A 24,418-nucleotide genomic window follows, 5' to 3' on the forward strand; every position below is an offset into this window, starting at 1 on the left:
TTGGAAAGTCCAGACAGCCATCCTTACTGATAGGATCAGTCCCTGTATTACTCAAATTGGAATTTTGTCACTTGTAAAATCCAAATAATAAAGGTTCCAATGTGAACTGTCTTCTGGTAAAGAAACCTAGTTTTGTTGTATCAAGTGTGCCCAAAGTAATTCCATACACACACCTCTGCACCTGCAAACATTTTAGAGAGCTGCAGTGTATACTTTGAGTAGTATTCAGTATACTGAATACTACTACAGGCCACAGGTCAGCAAACCACACTAGCAGCCTGTTTTTGTACTCTCTAGGAGCTAAGAATGCCTTTTACATTTTTAAAGGGTTGTAAAAAAGAACAGAAGTCTATGCAACAGAGATAGTATGCAGACCTCAAAGCCTAAAATATGTACTACTTGGCTCTTTACAGAAAACATTTGCTGACCCCTTCATAAGCAATAAAAAATAAAATGATTTTAAAAGAAAAGTTGCAAAACTGGAATTTCCCTGGTGGTGCAGTGGTGAAGAATCCGCCTGCCAATGCATGGGACACAGGTTTGATCCCTGGTCCAGGAAGATCCCACATGCTGCAGGGCAATTAAGCCTGTGTGCCACAGCTACTGAGCCTGCGAGCCACAACTCCTGAAGCCCATGCACCTAGAGCCCATGCTCCACAACAAAGAGAAGCCACAGCAATGAGAAGCCCACGCACCGCAACAAAGAGTAACCCCCGCTCGCCGCAACTACAGAAAGCCCACACACAGCAACAAAGACCCCAAACAGCCAAACATAAATAAATTTATTTTAAAAAATTTTGTTTAACTGTGTCAGAAAAACTGTGCTTTTAGAACACTATCTAAAAGATCATCCTCTAAATAACAACACACTTTTTCACTGTTGTTTAAGTTGGAAGATGGGGGTTAGGATAGAATAGGGTAGGTTTAAGAGATTTTTTTTAAGGGAAAGAAACCCTCTCTGAATTGAAGTGTCCAACCTCCATACACCCCAACGAAAAGCGATATAAAATTCCTTATTTATTCATTCATTCATTCATTTATGGCTGTGTTGGGTCTTTGTTGCTGTGCACGGGCTTTGTCTAGTTGTGGACAGTGGGGGCCACTCTCCACTGTGGTGTGCGGGCCTCTGATCGTGGTGGCCTCTCCCGTCGCAGAGCACGGGCTCTAGGCGCCCAGGCTTCAGGAGTTGTGGCTCGCAGGCTCTGGGGCACAGGCTCAGCAGTTGTGGCGCACGGGCTTAGCTGTTTCGCAACATGTGGGATCTTCTCGGACCAGGGCTCGAACCCGTGTCCCCTGCCCTGGCAGGCGGATTCTTAACCACTGCGCCACCAGGGAAGCCCTAAATTATTTTTGATCAAATACAAGACCCTAAAATTTTCCTAAAACGGAAAACTCTTTAAAGGAGAAATGAGAAAATATGGTGAAAAAGAGCCGATGGGACCTAAACTTGCCATACTGTCACAAGGGAAAATGTCCTGACTTTTGAAATTAAGGTTAAATTTTTATCACAGAATTGGGAATTGATTTTACATTCCAATTTTCTGTTTTATTCAAACTGTTTTACTAAATTGCTTTATACTAGCTTTGATAATAAAGAGTAAAAAATCTAAGTTTGCCCTCTTTAAGAGATTTAAACAGAAATAAAGCTTACCTAAATTCTCCCCTAGAAGACACACTAATTTCTTTTAAGGTATTTTTAAAGGGTAAAATGCTACTAACATTTTTTACAGCTTTACTGAGGTTTAATTGAAATACAGAAAAATGCATTTATTTTCAAGTGTACAATTTGCTAGGTTTTGGCATATGTATACACCATCAGCACAATCCAGAAAGACAGTCATCATTCCCAGTTTCTGTCTCTCCCCAACCCCAAGAAACCACTGATCTACTGTTATTATAGATTAGTTTGCATTTTCTACAATTTTATATAAAACTGTACTTTCTCCTGACTTCTTTAGAAAATTGGACATAATTATCCTAAGATTCCTCTATGTTGTTGCATGTATCAATAGTTCATTCCTTTTCATTGCTAAATAGAAAGCCATTGGAGAATATACCACGATTTGTTGGTCCATTCACGTGTTGGTGGGTATTTGAGTTATACCTATATGGCTATTATAACTAACACTTCCACAAACATTTGTATTCAGGTCTTTGTATTAATACGTTTCCATTCTTCGTAACTGAATATGTAAGAATGAAATGGCTAGGCCATGGTAGGGGAGTTTTAACTTCTTAAGTACCATTTTATTGCACTTCACAGATATTGTCTCTTTTTTTTTTAACAAATTGGAGGTCTGTGGCAACCCTGCATCAAGCAAGTCTTTCAGCACCATTTTCCCAACAGCATTATTTTTTAATTAAGGTAAGTACTTTTTTCCCCCAGACATAATGCTATTGCATTAGACATAATGCTATTACATTATAGCGTAAACATAACTTTTACATGCAACAGAAAACAAAAAAATTTGTGACTTATTTTCCCCCAAATCAAAAGAGCTTTTATTGCATCTTTAAAATACCACAAATGAGTCCGAAGAATCATCTGGCATCTTGCTGTTTCTGTAGCCAGACCACTCAAATATTATTCATCAGCCTGCTGAACTGTTTCTTTTTTCAGAAACATAGATACCATCCAAAAATTTTCTGATATCCTTGTTTTTAACTGTTGGGGCTTGCTGAATCAAAGCAGCTAAATTTGACACAAGTTCAATGTCGTTTCCTTCAAGAATCAACTCATCTTTCTGGACCTGATACTGAACAAGCAACGCCTGGCCTCATCCAAACCCTGAGGATGTATTTTTCACCCCCAAAATTTTGGATTTCAACAAGAGAACCATTCTCCTGAATATCAACATTGATGGGGAACTGAGCATATACAGACCTCATAACATAAGTCCAGTGTAACACCCTTGATCATGTTTTGTATACAACTACAGACAGTGCAAACAGTCGCCAGTTCCCTTCTATTTCCCCACCATTTGTGAAGCCAGAGTGTCTTCTTTTTCTTTCCAAGGAGACTGAGTTCTACATTGATGTGACTGAAGTCCCTCCACAGGGTGCCTCTAGAAAATTTGTGTGTCTTGCCTGTTTTCGTCTAAAAGCTGTATAATTTGACATTTTACATTTAGGTCTATTTTGATCTAATTTTTGTATATGGTTCCAGGTATGAATCATAGTTATTTTATGTTATGTAAGTGGTGGGTGCATATGGTTATCCAACTGTTCCAGAATCCTTTGTTAAAAACCCTTTAGCTGACTAAACTGCCTTTGTACCTTGACTGAAAAACTTATCTCAAGAACAATTTCTGGCCACTATTCTGTCGCAATGATCTACTTGCTATCTTTAAACCAATACCATCCTTGATTACTGTAGCTATCTAACAAGCTTTGAAATCAGGTAGTGTGTTAAGTTCTTACTGCCCTTTTTCAAGGTTGTTCTGGCTAGTCTAAGACATTTGCATTTGCATCATAAATTTCAAAATCAGCTTGTCAACTGCTATAAAAAAGCCCATTGGGATTTTGATTGGGATTATGTTGAATCCATAGATGAATTTGGGAAGAACTGACACTATTGAGTCTTCTGCTCAAAGAACATTTATTTAGGACTTTTCAGCAATGTTTTGTAGTTTTCAGTACATAGTTTTTGCACATCATGTGTCAGATATTTTCCCCTAAGAATCACATATTTTTTGATGCTACTGTTTTTTAAATTTCAATTTCCCACTGTTCATTACTAGTATAAAAAACGCAATTCATTTTTGTATGCTTTATACGTTGACTGTGTAGCCTACCACCTTGTTAAACTCACCTATTAGTTCTAATAACTTTTTTTTTTTTGGAAGATTCCATAGAGATAATACTGATGTCTACAAATAAAGTCAGTTTTACTTCTTTCCAATTTAGATGCCTTTCTTTTTCTGGCCTTACCCGTACTAATTAGAACCTCAAGTACAATGTTAAATGGAAGTGGTTAAAAGTGGACACCCCTGCATTGTTCCTGATCTTGAGGGAAAACATTCAGTCTTTCACAAGTATGGTGTTAAATGTAGTTTGTTTATAGGTAACCTTTATAATAATGAGGAAATTCCCTTCTATTCCTAGATTGATGAAAATTATGATGAAGAATGAAATGTCAAAAGCTTTTTCTAAATCCCTGAGATGACCAAATGATTTTCCTTTTTTGTTAATGTATTAAAATGACATTGATTGATTTCCATTTCTGAGATAAATCTCATTAGATCACGATGTATCATCCTTTTAATATATTGTTGGGGGACTTCCCTGGTGGTGCAGTGGTTAAGAATCCACCTGCCAATGCAGGGGACACGGGTTCAAGCCCTGGTCCAGGAAGATCCCACATGCCATGGAGCAATTAAGCCCATGCGCCACAACTACTGAACCTGTGCTCTAGAGACCGTGAGCCACAACTACTGAAGCCCACACGCCTAGAGACCCTGCTCCACAACAAGAGAAGCCACCGCAATGAGAAGTCCATGCACCACAACGAAGAGTAGCCCCCGCTCGCCGAAATTAGGGAAATCCTGTGCACAGCAATGAAGACCCAATGCAGCCAAAAATAAAAATAAAATTTAAAAAAGAAATAAACAGATCAAAAAAAATACTGTTGGATTCATTTTGAAAAACTGTTAAAACATTTTATATCTGTGCTCATAAGGAATGTAAGTCCACAATTTTATTTTATTTTAATGTCTTTGTCTGCTTTTAGTAACAGGGCATCACTGTCCTAACCGAATGAACTGGGAAATGTCCTGCTTTCCAGTTTTCTGGAAGAGTATGTATAGAACTGGCATGATGTATTTCTTAAATGTCTGGTAGAATTCAATAGCAAAATCATCTAAGCCTGGAACTTTCTATGTGGAAGGTTTAGAATTACAAGGTCAATTTCTTTAGATATAGGGTTATTCAGGTTATCTATCTGTTTCTTCCTGAGTAAGCTTTGGTAGCTTGCCTGTTTCAAGGAATTTGTGTATCTCTTCAAAAGTTGTTGAATTTATCGGCAGAAAGTTATTTCTAATATTTGCTTGTTACCCTTTAAATATCTGTAGAATCTATAGTGATATTACCTTTCTCATTCTTGATGCTAGTAATTTATACAGAAACAGATTTCTATTTGATATGATTATCCTTCTGTATGAAGGATTTCTTTAACATTTTTTGTAGCTCAGGCCTGTTTATGATTAATTCCTTTTCAGTTTCTTATGTCTAAAAATGTCTTTATTTTGCCTTTGCTAGGTATAGAATTCTAGGTTGGCATATTTTTCCCCCTTGAGTACTTTCAAGCTCTTGTTCCACTGTCTTCTCCCTAACAAGGTTTCAGATGAGAAACCTCTGTCATCCTTATCTATATCTTTTTTTCCTCTGTATATAATTTATCTTTTTTTCTCTGTTGCGTTTAACATTTTCTCTTTATCACTGACTTCAAGCAATTTGATGATGATGTGGTTTAAAAAAAATGATAGTTTTTGCACTTGGGACTCACTGAGTTTCTTGGAACTGTGGTTTTATAGTTTTCACCAAATTTAGAAAATTTTCAGCCATTATGTCTTCATATATTCTTTTAGTCATACCTTCCCCTTAAATGACTCCAATTACATGTATATTGGTGTATTTGAAAATAAACCACAGCCCATTAATGATCTTTTTTTTTCCAGATATTTTCTCTGTGTGCTTCATTTTGGATAGTTTCTATTGGTATGCCTTCAAGTTTGCTAATCTCTTCAACAGTGTATATCTGTGATTAATCCCACCAAGTGTATTTTTTCATTTAAATACTTTAGTTTTCATCTCTAGAATTTGCTTTTGATCTTCCCTTTTTTATCTTCCAGGTCCTCTATTTAAGTTGTTCAACCTCTCCTCTAGCTCAGGGATCTACAATTACAGCCTGCATGTCAAACACAATCCACCGCCTATTTTAGAAATAAAGTTATACTCCAGTATACAGAAATGTCCATTGGTTTACACATTGTCTGAGGCTGCTTTTGTGCTACAACAGAGTTAAGTAGTTACAACAGAGGCTGTTTGGGTCACAAAAATACCTACCATTTTACCCTTTAACAAAAATTTTATACACTCCTGGTCTTAGCTTCTTTTTTTTTTTAAACATCTTTATTGGAATATAATTGTTTTACAATGGTGTGTTAGTTTCTGCTTTATAACAAAGTGAATCAGCTATACATATACATATATCCCCATATCCCCTCCCTCTTGCGTCTCCCTCCCACCCTCCCTACCCCACCCCTCTAGGTGGACACAAAGCACCGAGCTGATCTCCCTGTGCTATGCATCTGCTTCCCACTATTTATTTTACATTTGGTAGTGTATATATGTCAATGTCACTCTCTCACTTCGTCCCAGCTTACCCTTCCCCCTCCCCATGTCCTCAAGTCCATTCTCTATGTCTGTGTCTTTATTCCTGTCCTGCCCCTAGGTTCTTCAGAACCACTTTTTTTTTTTCGATTCCATATATATGTGTTAGCATACTGTATTTGTTTTTCTCTCTCTGACTTACTCCACTCTACATGACAGTCTCTAGGTGATCTTAGCTTCTTAAACATAAAGAAGACAAATGTAATAACTGTTTTAATGTCTTTGTCTAATTTTATCATCCGTATCATTTCTGGGATGGTTTTGACTGATTTTTCTTATTATGAATTATATTTTCCCTACTTCTTTTTACAATTGGTTATTTTGATTAGATGTTAAGACACAATGGATTTCATCACCTTTTTGAGTGCTGCATATTTTTTATTCCTTTAAATATTCTTGAGCTTTGTTTTAGGACACAGTTACTTAGAAAAAGTTTTATCCTTTCAACCTTGCTTTTAAGTTTTGTTAGGTGAAACCAGAGCAGCATTTAGTCTAGGCCTAATTTTGTACCACTACTGAAACAAAACCCTTCTGAGTACTCTTGTTGATGCGCTGTGAATTATGAGATTTTTTTCCACTTTGGCTATTGGGAACAGGCACAATTCATAGTATTGAGGGAGCTCTAGGAATTCTTTCCTCTAATTGTTTAGGCTGTTTTTCCTCCCAACCTTCGGTAGTCTCCTCACACAGGTGGTAATCAATACTCAGCTTAAGACTAGAGAGGACGCTCTGTAGATCTCTGGAACTCTGCATAGCTCTTTCCTCTTCAGTTCTCTGCCCTAAGAGTTCTGGCCACCTTAGCCTCCTTATAGTCCCAGCTCTACCTCCACAACTCATGGTGCTTACTAGGCTCCACCTGGATTCCCCTTCCCTACATCATGTACTGGAAACTTTCTCCAGGCACTAAGCTGAGGCAATTGTAGGGCTCACCTCATTTGTCTCCTGTCTCTCAAGGATCACTGTCCTTTCTTGCCTGCCATTCAATATCTTGAAAACCACCGTTTCATATATTTTGTCCAGGTTTTTAGTTGTTTTAGGCCAAAGAGTAATTCTAGTCCCTGTTACTCCATCTTGGCTAGAAGCAGAAGTCCTAAAAGCTACTAAAATTCTCCAAACAGGGAAAACTGCTTAAAGGGTAAATGGAAAATCATGATAAAGTAGATGGGACCTAACTATATTATTGTTTATATTTAAGGAAAGGAAAGGAAATTTTACATATGCAGGTAACTATTCATCAAAATATATTTTATCAGGGACTTCCCTGGTGATCCAATGGTAAAGAATCCACCTTCCATAGAGTCTGTCATACAGAGTGAAGTAAGTCAGAAAGAGAAAAACAAATACCGTATGCTAACACATATATATGGAATCTAAGGGAAAAAAAAAACAAAGTTCATGAAGAACCTAGGGGCAAGACGGGAATAAAGACACAGACCTACTACAGAATGGACTTGAGGATATGGGGAGGGGGAAGGGTAAGCTGGGACAAAGTGAGAGAGTGGCATGGACATATATACACTACCAAACATAAAACAGATAGCTAGTGGGAAGCAGCCGCATAGCACATGGAGATCAGCATAGCACAGGGAGATCAGCTCGGTGCTTTGTGATCACCTAGAGGGGTGGGATAGGGAGGGTGGGAGGGAGGGAGACGCAAGAGGGAAGAGATATGGGAACATATGTATATGTATAACTGATTCACTCTGTTATAAAGCAGAAATTAACACACCATTGTAAAGCAAAAAAAAAAAAAGAATCCACCTTCCAATGCAGGGGACATGGGTTCAATCCACATGCCGTGGGGCAACTAAGCCCACGTGCCACAACTACTGAGCTCACGCGCCTCAACCAGAGAGCCTGCGTGCCACAAACTACAGAGCCCACATGCTCTAGAACACGTGCACCACAACTACAGAGCCCATGCGCCCTGGAGCCTGTGTGCCACAACTAGAAAAGAGAAGACCTGCACGCCACAACTAGAGAGAAGCCCGTGTGCCACAACAAAAGATCCCGCATGCCTCAACGAAGATCCTGCGTGCCACAACTAAGACCCGACACAGGGCTTCCCTGGTGGCGCAGTGGTTGAGAGTCCGCCTTCCGATGCAGGGGACACGGGGTCGTGCCCCGGTCCAGGAAGATCCCACATGCCACGGAGCGGCTGGGTCCGTGAGCCATGGCCGCTGAGCCTGCGCGTCCGGAGTCTGTGCTCCGCAACGGGAGAGGCCACGACAGTGAGAGGCCCGCGTACCACAAAAAAAAAAAAAAAAAAAAAAAGACCCGACACAGCCTAAATGAATGAATGAATGAATAAATATTTTATCGTTAGGAGTCACTTGAACCTATTGCTGCTGGTAATGAAATTAAAATATTTATCTATTAAATTTTAAATTTCAAAATGCCTATATATGTGAATTAAGCAATTCCAGTTAAAATTTCAAGATATATAAAAATAATTGAAAATACATTAACATGGACCTGTGAGATAAGTTATATTTTCCCAGCCCACTTGATCTGAAATACACCTTAAATTTTTTTTTTTATTTTGAATTTCAGGCATTTCGTAACAGCAAAGTTATGAAAGCACAAACAATTCCTAGTCCCCATTTCCCCCAGACTCTCGAATGTTAATATTTTACCATATTTGTATATTATGGGTTTTTGTGGGGTTTTTTTGCGGTACGAGGGCCTCTCACTGTTGTGGCCTCTCCCGTTGCAGAGCACAGGCTCCGGACGCCCAGGCTCAGCGGCCATGGCTCACGGGCCCAGCCGCTCCGCGGCATGTGGGATCTTCCCGGACCGGGGCACGAACCCGTGTCCCCTGCATCGGCAGGCGGACTCTCAACCACTGTGCCACCAGGGAAGCCCTATATATTATGTTTTTAAAACCATTTAAGAGCACATTATAGACATAAAGTCCCTTTTTCCCAAGATACTTGTGTTTATTTCCTAAAAAGACAGTCTCTTATACAATCACAATGCAATTATCACTGGTAATAGATTTTATTCAGATGTCTCCAACTGTCCCTCTAATGTCCTTTATTGGGGGTGGGAGTATGGAGCAGTATTGAGAAACAGCTGTCCTCAGGCCAAATCAGAATAGCCTTCAGTTTGTTTGTTTTTTTAATTAATTTGAGCTGGAACACAGACACACCATTCATTTACATATTGTCTACAGCTGATTTGGGGATGCAAGAACAGAGCTGAAAAGTCAAAACAAACTCAGTGTGCCCCAAAAAGCCTAACACTTTTATTATCTGGCCTATTACAGAAAACGTTTGCCAACTCCAGCTTTAGAGCACAAGAAAAATTTGTTCCTGCTCCAGGTTCAGTTGAATTTGTCATGTTTAACTTAGTTGTCATGTCTTTTTGGTCTCCTTTACTCTGGTACTCCTCAGTCTTAGTTTTTCGTGATTTTGAAAATTTTGAAGAGTAGATGCTGTTTATTTTATAGAAATGTCCTTCCATCTGTGTCTGTCTGATGCTTCCTTATGCTTAGATTTAGCTTATGCATTTTTGGCAAGAACCACTACAAAAGTGATAGTATGTCCTCAGGATGCATATGATACTTAGTTGTCCATTATTAGTGATGTTAATTTAGAACGCTTAATTAAGGTGGCATCTGCCAGGTTTCTTCACTGTCATGTTACTGCTTTTCACTTTATAATTAACCATACTTTGTGAAGATATGCTTAGACACTATAAAAACACTTTGTTTCTCATCAGACTTTAAACCAGTAGTTTAAGAATTCACTGATGATGTTGGCCTGAAACGATTATCACTGTAACGGTTGCCAAAATGTGCTTTCCCAGGTCCATGATTCCTTCTACACTTATTAGGTGGAATTCTTCTGTAAAGAAAAGCTATCTCCTCTCCCCCATTTATCGAATTATTTATTTAACTCAGTGTAGACTTCTAAACTGTCCTTCTATTTTATGGGTTTTAATCTATTACTATCATTATTTATTTTATGACCAAAGTGTCCATGATTTGGCTAAAAGAAGCCTCTTCAAACTGGCTCCCCTTGTGTGTACTTCTGGCATGCCCCTGTCATTCTTTGAGTGAAACAGCTTTTTTAATAATAGTAATAATGTGGAAATAACCCAAATGGCTATCGGTGTGAATTAAATAAGGAGCAGTGGGAAGACGAGGAAAATCTATGAATACACTAAGGAGAACAAGGTAGAAGATCTACAGTTAACAGAACAATGGTAGAGTATGATGCCAGACTTTAAAAAGAAAAAAGACAGGTATATGTTTATACACACATACGATTTTCTTGAAAGATACTAACGACACAGGGTAGCATTAACTCTAGGACTGTAACTGTGGAACTGAATGTCTTATTTTTATTTTACAATCACTGATGGTTAGAAATTTTTAAAATCATATTCAAGACTAACACTTTTAAATTTAACATGTGTAATTAAAATGCATACTGTAAAAAATTACATAATTAGAATATAATATTTATAGTCTCATTAAAAATGGATAATATCTTTGTTTTAAAATTCTCTTCTAAAAGCATTTAAGTATCTTTCAAGTTCCAGTTGTGATCAACAAATTGTGACTGGCTAATGAAGCTAGATATAGGAAACTATCTTTACACTGTAGCCCTTGTTATATTAACTATATAATACTCAATATTAATTCTTGAAAGGTTTCATTTTTCCCTTTGAACTGTATCCTCTTACCCTGTTTTTTGAAGGGAGAAAAAGGGGAGATGTGGGGAAGGGAGGGTGGAAATACGCTCATGATCTAGATACCATTATGTGAATAACTTCTTGCAAAGAACACCTAATATAGCTTCCAAAATGACAGGATCTAACACTTTTATGAAATGTTTGGGTGAAAGACTAACATAATGCTTACCTAGTAAGTCGTTTAGGTGGAGGCCGCTCACCAAATTTTCTAGAGAAAAAATAAGAAAAAAAAATTAAATAGGCTGTATGACATGCTCCACAGTAAGCTTTTTAGGCACCATGAAATCTCCTTTATGACTTATACTTCAACCCTACTAAAGTCCAGTGTAAAAAGAAATCCTCTAGTAAACACCTATACCCAGTTATAACAAAATACATTCTTTAAAACCATTCCTAAACAAAACAACAAACTCTAACTAGGCCTGACACATCCACTCTAAGCATGTACCATGCTGATTAGATGAGGATGACAGGTACCTTCCAGAGACACCTTGCTAAAAGACATCTAACCAAAGACCCCCCTGCCCCAGTCTCACATAATCTGGAGCACTCAAAAAAATCCTCACAGCCCAAGAGGTGGTGTAGAGCTCACAAGTGTTTACCATGTGCCAGGCACTATGTTATACATTTTTTCCCTTTTTAATCATTATAAAATAATTCTGGAAGATACATATTGGCCCATTTTAAAGATGTAGAAAGCAAGTTGCCCAATATCACAGAGTAAATTAAGTGACAGACAGAGTTAAGATTTAAACCTAGATGTTGACTACTTAATTAGTTTATAGCATATGGCCCTTCAAAAATAAATATGCTACATGTACTAGCATAGAAGCATTTCAGTTGTTTGGGAGAGGGCAAAGAGAAAAGCATGAGCAAGGATAAGCACAATTTAGGTTGGAATTAGAAATACATACACCATGCAGGTTAAGAGAAAGACTCAGAGTGAGATTAGCTGAATTCAAATCTATGATTTGGTATTAGGTTGGCCAAAAAGTACCTTTGTTTCTTAAGTAAAAATAAAAGACACATTTTTCATTTTCACCAGGAACTTTATTGAACATATTCACTGTTTTGTTCTACTACCTTCTGCCATTTTTCAGGCAACTTCATAATTCCATTTTCCCAAAACTTTTTATCTTTTTGAGCAAAGAACTGTTCCAGGTCCTTTTACAGTCTTCCAAGGAATTGAAATTTTTTCGGTTAAGAGAATTTTGTAAAGACCAAAATAAATGGAAAACCAAAGGTGCAATGTCTGGTGAATACTCGAATGAATCAGAACTTCCCAGCCAAGCTGTAACAGTTTTTGCCTGGTCATCAGAGAAACGTGCAGCCTTGCGTTATCCTGGTGGAAGATTATGCATTTTCTGTTGACTAATTCTGGACGCTTTTTGTTGAGTGTTGCTATCAGCTGGTCTAATTGGGAGCAGTACTTGTTGGAATTAATCGTTTGGTTTTCCGGAAGGAGCTCATAACAGAGGACTCTCTTCCAACCCCACCATTACAAGACATCCCCTTCTTTGGATAAAGACTGGCCTTTGGTGTGGTTGGTGGTGGTTCATTTCGCTTGCCCCACGATCTCTTCCATTCCACATTGTTGTACAGTATCCACTTTTCATCGCTTGTCATAATTTGTTTTAAAAGTGGAACGTTTTCATTACATTTCAGTAGAGAATCGCATGCGGAAATACAGTCAAGAAGGTTTTTATCGTGCTATGTGGAACCCAAACATGAAAGCGATTAACATAACCAAGCTAGTACAAACTATTTTCAGGGCTTGATTCAGATATATTGAGTATGTCTGCTGTCTCCCACGTGGTAGAACATTGATTGTACTCAGTTAATGTCTCGATTTGATTGCTATCAACTTCAACTGGTCTACCTAACCGTGGAGCATCGTCGAGCGAGAAATCTCCAGCACAAAACTATGGAAACCACTTTTGATGTGTTCGATCAATCACAGCACCTTCTCCATACACTGCCCAAATCTTTTTTTGCATTTCAGTTGCATTTTTGCCTTTCTTGAAATAATAAAGCATAATATGCTGAAAATGTTGTTTTTTCTTCCATCTTCAATATTAAAATGGCTAAACAAAAATTGATCAATTTTTTTTTTTTTTTTTTTTTTTTTTTTTTTTGCGGTACGTGAGCTTCTCACTGTCGTGGCCTCTCCCGTTGCGGAGCACAGGCTCCGGACGTGCAGGCTCAGTGGCCATGGCTCACGGGCCCAGTCGCTCCGTGGCATGTGGGATCTTCCCGGATCGGGGCACGAACCCGTGTCCCCTGCATCGGCAGGCGGACTCTCAACCACTGCGCCACCAGGGAAGCCCCAAAATTCACCAATTTTGATAAGTCTTTTTTTAAATGCATGCTGATATGACAGCTGTCACATACAATCTAACAAAACTCTCTCAAATGAAGTTTTAGACAACTAAGCGCTACAAAAGCCATCTTACGGACAAAACTGAACGAACCTTTTGGCCAACCCAATATTTACTTCCTGTGCAGCCCTGAAATTATTTGACTCTCTACACCTCAGTTTCCTTCCTCATCTGTAAAAAGGACACAGCGGTTGTACTGACCTCAAGGAGTTGCTGAAGGGATTAAATGTGGTAATTAACATATAGAAGATACATAGAACAATGCCTGGAATACAGTAAATGACGAATAAATGTTAGTAATTATTACTGTTTTTTAGTTATAAATGGTTATGCCAAAATAACTAAAGATATTAAGTGTGATATTAATAAAGGTAAGTATAAGAGGAAGAAACAAATCCCTATGTGATGATCTCCTATTTCCTCTGAAATAAGATCTTCTGAAAGACATGGCGGAGGCACACAGCACTTGAAGAAAAATGATCAATAGAATTTTGTTTTCTTTTTAAAGCAGGATTGCAGTTATAGTTTAAGTAACTTGTTCATAATCACAGTTATAGGTTTGTGAAACCTAATTTGACTTAAGATTTCTCTACTATATTTGTCATATTTTACATAATTATTAACTTTGATGACTGAAGTCTTAGAATCCCATGTACTTCCTTTTGTTGAGTAATTTAATGCTATATGACATTGTTTATGAACTCCATTTATAAACAATGGGCATCTGTGACTTTGAATATTTTGGTATTTTAGTTAACTCTAAAATATTGAAAAGTGACTTTAATTGAAATAGCACTAAAAATGAGCAAATAATCCAAGTTTCTGTCAGAAGAATTAATAACAAGTAATTCTCATTGATTTTATCCTATAGGATGTTCAATTTTAAATACAATGATTTAGTAGTAATATAAGCAAGGCTGCTGAAGACCGTAGTTTTAAAACACTGAACTATTGGCTAATCTATGATGTGAACTCCAATTATGAAGTTAAAGGCTCTACTCCTGAATCTTTTTCCACAGGAAAGATTTTCTTTTGAACCTTTGAGATTGACTAAATGTACCACTGCAGCATATGATTAAAATAAAACTGCCTCACTAGAATATTTTTACAAAAACCAGGAAGTTTAAGACAATCTTTAAATTACTTCTTCACATATGTATTTAAGAGCAGTTATACTTTATAGAAGAAGCAAACTGAGGTGTGGCCAGAATCTAACTAAGGGCTTAAAATGGTGAAAATTTTAGAGAGAGACACAGTTAACAAATGAAATAAAACTTTTCAGTGAGAATCACGATGCCACTAACCCTTCAAACTAGCTAATAACTCCAACCATTAAGCATCCTTTGGGATCTAACACAGAATTGAACATAAGTTTATTACATGGCTAGTAAGAGATCCACTGCACTCAAAATACAAATGCAAATTGTTTCTTGGTGCTGTGAAATGCTTACAAAATTAGATTAACAACTGAATGCTGATTAAAATATGTGTCTACATTCTTTTTTGGAGCTACCCATTAGATGAAGTCAACAATCATATAGCATGCTTGTGCAATATCACTCCTGCCCCAATAAAAAACATGAGCAAGAGAACTCAGCAATTTGCCTGCTAAGCCTAAACAGCATTTCAAAATGATGCAGTGTTCTGTCTAGGTGCTATCCTAAGGCTAGAAAGCTTATAAATGTTAATAAGATTCAACTGGTTCTTCAGTATATAATAAAGCATCTCCAATTGTGTGCAGTCTCAATCCTCTCTTCAATGCATATGCCATCACATTCATATCTATCCCATTAAAAACTAATGGTTGGGGCTTCCCTGGTGGCACAGTGGTTGAGAGTCCGCCTGCCGATGAAGGGGACACGGGTTCGTGCCCCGGTCCAGGAAGATCCCACGTGCCGCGGAGTGGCTGGGCCCATGAGCCATGGCCACTGAGCCTGCGCGTCCGGAGCCTGTGCTCCGCAACGGGAGAGGCCACAACAGTGAGAGGCCCGCATACCGCAAAAAACAAACAAAAAAAGCTAATGGTTACTGCAAATATCATATGATATTGCTTATATATGGAATCTAAAATAAAAGGGTACAAATGAACTTATTTACAAAACAGAAGTAGAGTCACAGATGTAGAAAACAAACTTATGGTTACCAGGGGATGGGGGGGAGGGATAAACTGGGAGATTGGGATTGACATATACACACTACTATATATATATAAAATAGATAATTAATAAGAACCTGCTGTATAGCACAAGGAACTCTACTCAATACTCTGTAATGGCCTACATGGGAAAAGAATTTTAAAAACAAAACCAAAAAAGAGCAGATATATGTATATGTATAACCGATTCACTCTGCTGTACACCTGAAACTAACACAACACTGTAAATCAACTATACACCAATAAAAAATTAAAAAAAGAAAACCTAATGGTTACTGTATCTATTAGAATGGGAGAAGGATCAGAAAATGAGGTTTCCGAGAAAATTCATAAAAGTGTTTAGTAGGTTCACAATGCACAATTCTGAAGCTCACAATTGAACTAAATTCTAATTATTCAATAAAATTCATAGGTCTACATATTTAAAACTGTCATTATACCAAGATACTATATGCACCCTATACTTATCAAGATCCATTTTCCTCTACTAATCTGATGTATTGATAGAATATACAAAACTTCAGGAATTATCTACTACAGAAAGAAGGCCCATCTTTAAACATGAGTGACTTAGGAAAATTCATAATGTATATTTACATTATGCAATCAAAATAACCAGTTTTCAGCAGAAATGACAAGTCAGCTAACAATTACTCAGAGACTGATTATGATTTAAAGATTAAGTTCTATCCCGCCCTTTTGCAGTAGGGAATGGTGAGACAGGCCGGTACAAATTTTTTATCTTTACTTGTAATCTATTTTTTGAAATTTTATTTATTTATTTATCTTTGGCTGCTTTGGGTCTTCGTTGCTGCGTGCGGGCTTTCTGTAGTTGCGGCGAGCAGGGGCTACCCTTCATTGTGGTGTGCAGGTCTCTCATTGCAGTGGCTTCTCTTGTTGCGGAGCTCGGGCTATAGGTGCACGGGCTTCAGTAGTTGTGACTCGTGGGCTCTAAAGCACAGGCTCAGTAGTTGTGGTGCACCGGCTTAGTTGCTCCATGGTACATGGGATTTTCTGGGGCCAGGGCTCGAACCCGTGTGCCCTGCATTGGCAGGTGGATTCTTAACCACGGAGCCACCAGGGAAATCCCTTGTAATCTATTTTTAAAACAAGATATCTATTGACGTGTTGACAACTGAAAACCAGAAATAAATTGGATCAAACAAGTTTAGGCCACTCTTCCGTAAAACACTTTCATAATAGGTGCCCACTATATTTAACAATGCAAAAACAAAAAAATCTAAAACCTTAAGTACCCTAGGAACACCTTTGATTTTATGAAGTACTGACTTAATTCCTCATTGTAACAAAGAATCACTGTTATCCAATTTCTCTTTTTGATATTATAGGTTGTCAATATCTCATTTGCATGAGTAGGTTTCTCAAATTTTTTGCACACTATATAAAGCATAGTTTTGATTAAATGTGATCATCAACCCTGTTATATATTTAAAAGAAAAAAGTTGTAATTCTGGACTTTTTTTAAGTAACAAGCAAAGGTTAGCTTATATAAAGGTGATTACCCTTTTCTTCTATCATGTATGCTTCTCCCTCATATTGGGATTGGTGAACAAAACACAAAAACCTATGTGCTGGATTTCCCTGGTGGTGCAGTGGTTAAGAATCCGCCTGCCAACGCAGGGGACATGGGTTCCAGCCCTGGTCCGGGAAGATCCCATATGCCGCGGAGCAACTAAGCCCGTGTGCCACAACTACTGAGCCTGTGCTCTAGAGCCCGCGAGCCACAACTACTGAGCCCACGTGCCACAACTACTGAAGTCCACGTGCCTAGAGCCTGTGCTCCGCAACAAGAGAAGCCACCGCAACGAGAAGCCCACACACCACAACGAAGAGTAGTCCCCACTCACCACAACTAGAGAAAGGTCGTGCGCAGCAAGCAACAAAGACGCAATGCAGCCAAACATAAATTGGGGAAAAAAAAAAATCTATGTGCCATCATTAGTAATGCTCATATAATACTATGGCTCAAGAAAACTTACACTGCCCAAAGTATCTATGTTGTAAGTATAATTTTAGGCTAGCAAACTCATTTGACTTTAATTTCACTAGCTTTCCCTTTCTAAGATAACAATGATCTTTTATTCAAAATAGAAAGAGCTAGGGAGAATATTATTATAGCTAAATTTATTTTCATATACCTGGCAGTGTGAGGATTTTTTTAATTTTGCCATCAATCACTAAACATAGCACTTCCTACCTATAAATAGTATTAAGATTCCCACATATCCTCCAATCCATTTGAATTTTCAAATAAGTAAAAAACCTGCATACACTTTACACACTTCTTTCACTTCTTTTTTGCTCATGGTGGAGATGTAATATTGTTTTCCCCACAACAGATACATTTCCTTCTATATTAACCAATCTGTTAAGGAAGTATATGACTACAAATGTATTGAGGACAAACATGATAATATCAAAACTTCACCATCTTAACACCTTTTCTAGCTAACAGATGACTCACGTGAGAAAAACCAAGTCAAAAATCAAAAGGCGGGGGCTTCCCTGGTGGCGCAGTGGTTGAGAGTCCACCTGCCGATGCAGGGGACATGGGTTCGTGCCCCGGTCCGGGAAGATCCCACATGCCACGGAGCGGCTGGGCCCGTGAGCCAAGGCTACTGAGCCTGCGCGTCCGGAGCCTGTGCTCCGCAACGGGAGAGGCCACAACAGTGAGAGGCCTGCGTACCGCAAAAAAAAAAAAAAACAAAAGGCGGGTGTGGAAGGATAAGAAACAACTTTTTTGAATATAGAACAACTTAGTAATTACACTGCTAGAATACTGTCTAGTAACAATATTAGAACTTCCAAGTTTAAAAACATAGAGCTGGATGGAAAAGCAAGCTCAAGTAATGTGGGAAAAACACCTTTTCTAGCTAACAGATGCTTTACACGAGAAAAACCAAGTCAAAAAGCAAAAGGCGGGTGTGGAAGGATAAGAAAAAACCTTTTTGAATATAGAACAACTTAGTAATTACACTGCTAGACTACTGTCTAGTAACGATATTAGAACTTCCGAGTTTAAAAACATAGAGCTAGATGGAAAAGCAAGCTCAAGTAGTGTGGGAAACTATTCTGCCCTTGGGTGTAGAACTAAAAGTAATTTCCTCTATTTTTTTGTATTTCACAAATTTTTTGCTTCATGCAGAAACGATATTACAATAAATTAACTCAAGACACACTGGTGTGGTATTTGCAGGAAAAATGTAGAAAAGAAAGCATGAACAATTCAAACTCATAATTAAGCCAAACTCTGCACCAAATCTGCTGTAAACAGTATACAGTTCAAAAAAGTACTAGAATTCTTGAAACATGATTCAAGATACTGAAATTAAACAACACTTGATGGGAAAATTAGGAAACCTGATTCATATACTCAAGAATCCATACCTGATCATTCCACCAGGAGAAAGAAACAAATAGGTGATATACACTATCACTATAATCTATGCTAAAATATAATACGAAAAACAAAGCAAGTGGTACTAGGAAGCTGTTTAGTAATTTACTCACAAAAATAGAAGATGCTAGTTAGAAAGGACTACACATAACATACTGTCTTTGTCTCTAGATTCATTCATTCACCTAGTATGTACAAAATATAGGTACTTGGTATACATCAGTGAACAAAAGAAACACAAAATCCATGTCCTTATGGAACTTACATGCTACTAAGACAAATGGACAACGGCATATGTTCAAAGATATTATCTATATAGTTTATAAAACAAAAATGTAAGAAACAACTTAAATATTGTACTTATTGAATATGATTTAAAAGATTAATATTAGACTAATCTAAAAAATATATTTAAAGTAAATATGTAACTTATTTTTACTTCTAAAAGCTTATTCATTCTATACCTATGGCAGAAAACAGCCTACGTATTAAGTCACATAACTTTGAGCAAGACATGTCACCCTTTGTCGCATTTCAACTTCTAGCTTTGAAACTACTCTTACTTTAAGAACCATATTTAATGGCAATAATGCTCAAAACCTGTCAGGGTGTAACTAGTGGTCTTGGATACTGTAACAAAGACAATCAAGGCAGGAGACTGGATACTGTAACAAAGACAATCAAGGCATGATGTAGTCTCTGAAACCATCACATTTATTAAGCATGTTTCTATTAGAACAAGTATCCTATGGGGTAGACTTCAAAGACATGCCACACTTGCAGTTGACCCCATCAGGTGGAGAACATGCTCCCCTTCTTACTAGTATACTGGGTAGAGAACATTTGAAAAGCACTGCTTCCTTAATTTTTAAAGTCCCTTTATCCTACCTTTTCTTTTTCAATTAAAACCACAACAACAACAAACTTAACAGTCTGTCAGCAGTTTGTGTAAAGAATCAGGAAGAGTGGAAAGATACAAAGAATGAGTGACTGGGACCATCATTTCCAGCTATTCTCAGCATCTGGCTTTTTAGGTATCTCCAATATTATTATTACCAGGTTAGGGTAAAGATGTCTTTTCTAAAAGCCATACCTGAGGAGGGATTTCCCCCAATTAAATCTGCAACAGCCATAAGCCTCACCACCCAGTTAGCACAACTGAGTTATGAGAACACTGGTATCCATTAACATCACATATAAAGATCTTATATGAAAAGTATATGTCTTAAAACCTATGGCTCAACAAGAGGGAGCAATGAGACACTGAGCAAAGTACTCCAATTTCATGTCAAGAGACTGAATAGGACAAATTGACATCAAATGCCTCCTAACGTGATGCATAAGAGCACAATATCACTTCTGTGATATCACTGACAAAAAAAAAACACAGAACTTGAATCTAAACATGAGGAAACATAATATACCTAAATTGTGGAATAGTCAACAAAGTAAGTAGACTATACTTTTCAGAGCATCAAGGTTGTGAAAAACAAGCAAAAAACTGAGAAACTGGCCCAGATTAGAAGGGACTAAAGATACATGATCACTGAATACAACAGACTATCCAGAATTTACTCTGCTATAAAAGGACATTATTTAGACAAGTAACAAAATCTGCATAAAACGGTAGATTAGAAAATAGGATATCAATTTTAATTTCTGGTTTTGACAGCTGTACAGGGGTTCAATAAGAGAATGTCCTTATTTTTTAGAAACACTGTAGTGTTTAGGGAGAAAAGGGCATGATGCCTAATTACCTTCAAAGGGTTCAGGGAAAATAAGTATATATGTGCATGCGTGTGTGTGTGTGTGCGTGCATGTGTAGATACACAAAAGGATGATGCAAATGTGGTAAAATGTTAATGACTGACGTATCTGGCTGAACTTCTCTGTAATATTCTTGCAATTCTTCTGTAAACTGAAATTATATCAAAACAAAAAAGGCCACAATCAGAGAAGCACTAATCTCCTGATCAAGTTGCTGGCCTGACCCTAATTGCCACAGAACCTGGTGGTGACAAACCTATCAAAAAACATTCAATGAAGTTGACACATAAGACACTCTATGGCCAGCTTCCTGGCATAGCTCTTATGTTCTTACGACAATCATTTAAGAATTGTTAGGACTTCCCTGGTGGTGCAGTGGTTAAGAGTCCACCTGCCCATGCAGGGGATACAGGTTCAATCCCTGGTCTGGGAAGATCCCACATGCCGCGGAGCAACTAAGGCCGTGCACCACAACTACTGAGCCCACGTGCCAGCCACAACTACTGAAGCCCACGCGCCTAGAGCCTGTGCTCCGCAACAAGAGAAACCACCACAATGAGAAGCGCACTGCAAGGAAGAGTAGCCCCTGCTCGCTGTAACTAGAAAAAGCCCACGTGCAGCAACAAAGACCCAACGCAGCCAAAAATAAATAAATAAGTAAATTTATATTAAAAAAAAAGAATCGTTGCTGTAGATTTAAAGTTTGATAATACCCGTTGTTGACGTACAAGTAGAGAAACAGGAATTCTCATGCACTGATGGGAGTTTAAATTTGTAAAATCTTTTAGGAAGACATTTGGCAGTGTCTATTATAATTCAAGATGTGCGTTTCCTTGAATTCCTAGCCATTTCTATTCTGGAAATTTATTATATAGGTACACATAAACTGTGACTATGCAAAAATTTGTATACGAAGATATTCAATAAAACATCATTTGGGGCTGCCCTGGTGGCGCAGTGGTTAAGAATCCACCTGCCAATGCAGAGGACACGGGGTTCGAGCCCTGGTCTGGGAAGATCCCACATGCTGCGGAGCAAATAAGCCCATGCACCACAACTACTGAGCCTGCACTCTAGAGCCCGCAAGCCACAACTACTGAGCCCGCATGCCGCAACGACTGAAGTCCGCGTTCCTAGAGCCCGTGCTCCTCAACAAGAGAAGCCACCGCAAGGAGAAGCCCCAGCACCGCAACAAAGAGTAGCCCCGACTCACCGCAACTAGAGAAAGCCTGTGTGCAGCAATGAAGACCCAAAGCAGCCAATTTATTTTAAAAAAGCATCATTTCTATTAACAAAAAAATTTTTAAATCCATGTGTACAATTAGGAATAGACTGCTGGTTACACATAGCACCTCCCAGTCGTGCCCGCCCCCCCCCCCCCGCCACACACACACAAGGAGAGAAAAAAGAGAGAAAGAAAAGAGGGGGAAAGCTATCCAATTAGTAGCATTGATCTTTTTCTTCCCCCCCACCCCACCCACCCCCGGCCATGCCGTGCGGCATGCGGGATCTTAGTTCCCCGACCAAGGATCGAACCTGTGCACCCTGCAGTGGAAGGAAGGAGTCCTTACCACTGGACCACCAGGGAATTCCGAGTAACATTAATTTTGAATGAGGAAATGAGATCTACATTTTCATCCCCTTTCCCCAAGTGCATATATAAAACAACACACAAATACATACACCCTGCTACGCCCAGTATTAGTGATAATGGTGGGCAGCAGCAAAAATTCCATTTTGCTCTAGAATGTGTTATACAATTTGACAGATGTTTTATTCATTACTAATTAAGTTTGGCTTAGGTAAACAGCAAAATAAAATTTCAGTATCTAGACATCAGTTAAAGCCACTCATACACCAAGTCTAGAATACAGATGGCTTAAAATAGAAACAGAGAAAAACATGTAAGTTAAAAATTTACCCCCATGGGGACATATGTATATGTATAACTGATTCACTTTGTTATAAAGCAGAAACTAACACACCATTGTAAAGCTATTATACGCCAATAAAGATGTTTAAAAAAAAAATTTACCCCCAAAATGGTCTCAGTAAGCAAATTTCACTAGGGGAAACATTTTAGAAAAAAGTATTCCAGACCCAAATAAAGAACACACCTTTAGGGAAAACATACTTCCAAAAAAGGAAAACATAACGCAACATAAAGAATTTTAAAGAGGCTCCAATCTTAACCGTCTGTTTAATTTTTGCTAAGAACTTCTTCAGACACCTCACTTGATCTTATGCACTGCCTTTTAAGACAAGTGTTTAAGAGGTGAGAAGCGTCATCTGATGAGAGCACACACACAGTTTCTCACCAATGCAAGTCATGGGACAGGCAGCCACATATTGCGGTAAGGGCATGGACTCAGGAGCTAGATTGCTTAAGCTCACATTCCACCTTTAAAGCAAACTAGTGGAAGTTACTTAAACTCTCTGTGTCTCATTTTTCTCAACTGAAAACACAGATGAAAGTATGTCCATGTAGGATTCTTGCAAGAATTTTAAAAGTTCGTAAGTGTACAGCACCAAAAAGAGTTCTAGGCCCTGAGTAAGCACTAGACAAAACACCACTACTGCTTCAAGAGTGGATTACTGAATATTTACCCTAAGAAACATGGTAAAACTGAAATAGGCCCTTCAAAACAAATATACATATATAAAATATACAAAATATTTTAAAATAAAATATACAAAATATACAAAAATACATATTTATATTGCTTTAAAATATATATAATCATACATCTCACAAAGAGATTAATATCCAGAATACATAAAGAACTATAACTCAACAACATCTGATTTACAAATAGGCAAAGGACTTGAAGAGATAAGAAGATATGTATCTCCAAGAAGATATACAAATAGCCTATAAGCACATAAAAGAAGCTCAACGTTACTAATCATTAGGGAAATGCAAATCAAAACCGTAATGATACCACTTCACACCCATCAGGATGCCTATTATCAAAAAAAACAAAAAATAACAAGTGTTGGTGAGGATGTGGGAAAATCTGAACCCTTGTATGTTGCTGGTGGAAATATAAAATGGTGCAGCCACTGTGGAAAACAGTATGGCAATATCTCCAAAATTAAATGTACAATTACTACATGATCTACCAATTCCACTTCTGGGTATATACCCAAAAGAAGTAAAAGCAGAATTTCAAATAGATACTTGTACACCAATGTTCAGAGCAGCATTATTCACAATAGGCAAAAGGTGGAAATAACCCAAATGCCCACCGATGTATGGACAGATGTGGTATACACATACAATTAAATATTATTCCACCTTAAAAAAAATGCTGACATACGCTACGTACAATATGGATGAACCTTGAATACATTGTGCTAAATAAAATAAGACACACACAAAAGGACAAATATCCTATGATTCCACTTATATGAGGGACCTAGAGTATTCAAATTCAGTAGAATGGTGGTTGCCACGGACTGATGCCAGGGGTGAGGGTAAGGGAGCATGGAGAGTTATTGTCTAATGGGTACAGTTTGGGACGATAAAAAAGTTTTGGAGATGGATGGTGATGGTGGTTGTGCAATAATATGAACATACTTAATGCAACTGAACTGCACACTTAAAAA

General features: G+C 38.0%; 1 protein-coding gene and 1 pseudogene across 6 annotated transcripts in view; both read right to left on the bottom strand.

The window, feature by feature from the left end:
• The window catches only part of LOC309821885 (recombining binding protein suppressor of hairless), a 231,627-nt gene that overhangs the window by 33,185 nt on the left and 174,024 nt on the right, over positions 1–24,418 (bottom strand). For all 5 annotated transcript variants that reach the window (XM_082653428.1, XM_082653425.1, XM_082653426.1 and 2 more), the window contains one exon: positions 11,261–11,299. In XM_082653428.1, coding sequence (XP_082509554.1) covers positions 11,261–11,299 — 39 coding nt within the window. The remainder of the gene's footprint in view (positions 1–11,260; positions 11,300–24,418) is intronic.
• Positions 2,585–5,562, bottom strand: LOC309821788 (large ribosomal subunit protein uL6-like; annotated as a pseudogene). Its single transcript has 2 exons — positions 5,504–5,562; positions 2,585–3,065 (listed from the first exon to the last, which is right to left on the bottom strand). The product of its transcript is annotated as a large ribosomal subunit protein uL6-like (transcript).

The sequence above is a fragment of the Grampus griseus genome (assembly GCF_964374135.1).
Source record: "Grampus griseus genome assembly, chromosome: 4".
NCBI classification, from domain to species: domain Eukaryota; kingdom Metazoa; phylum Chordata; class Mammalia; order Artiodactyla; family Delphinidae; genus Grampus; species Grampus griseus.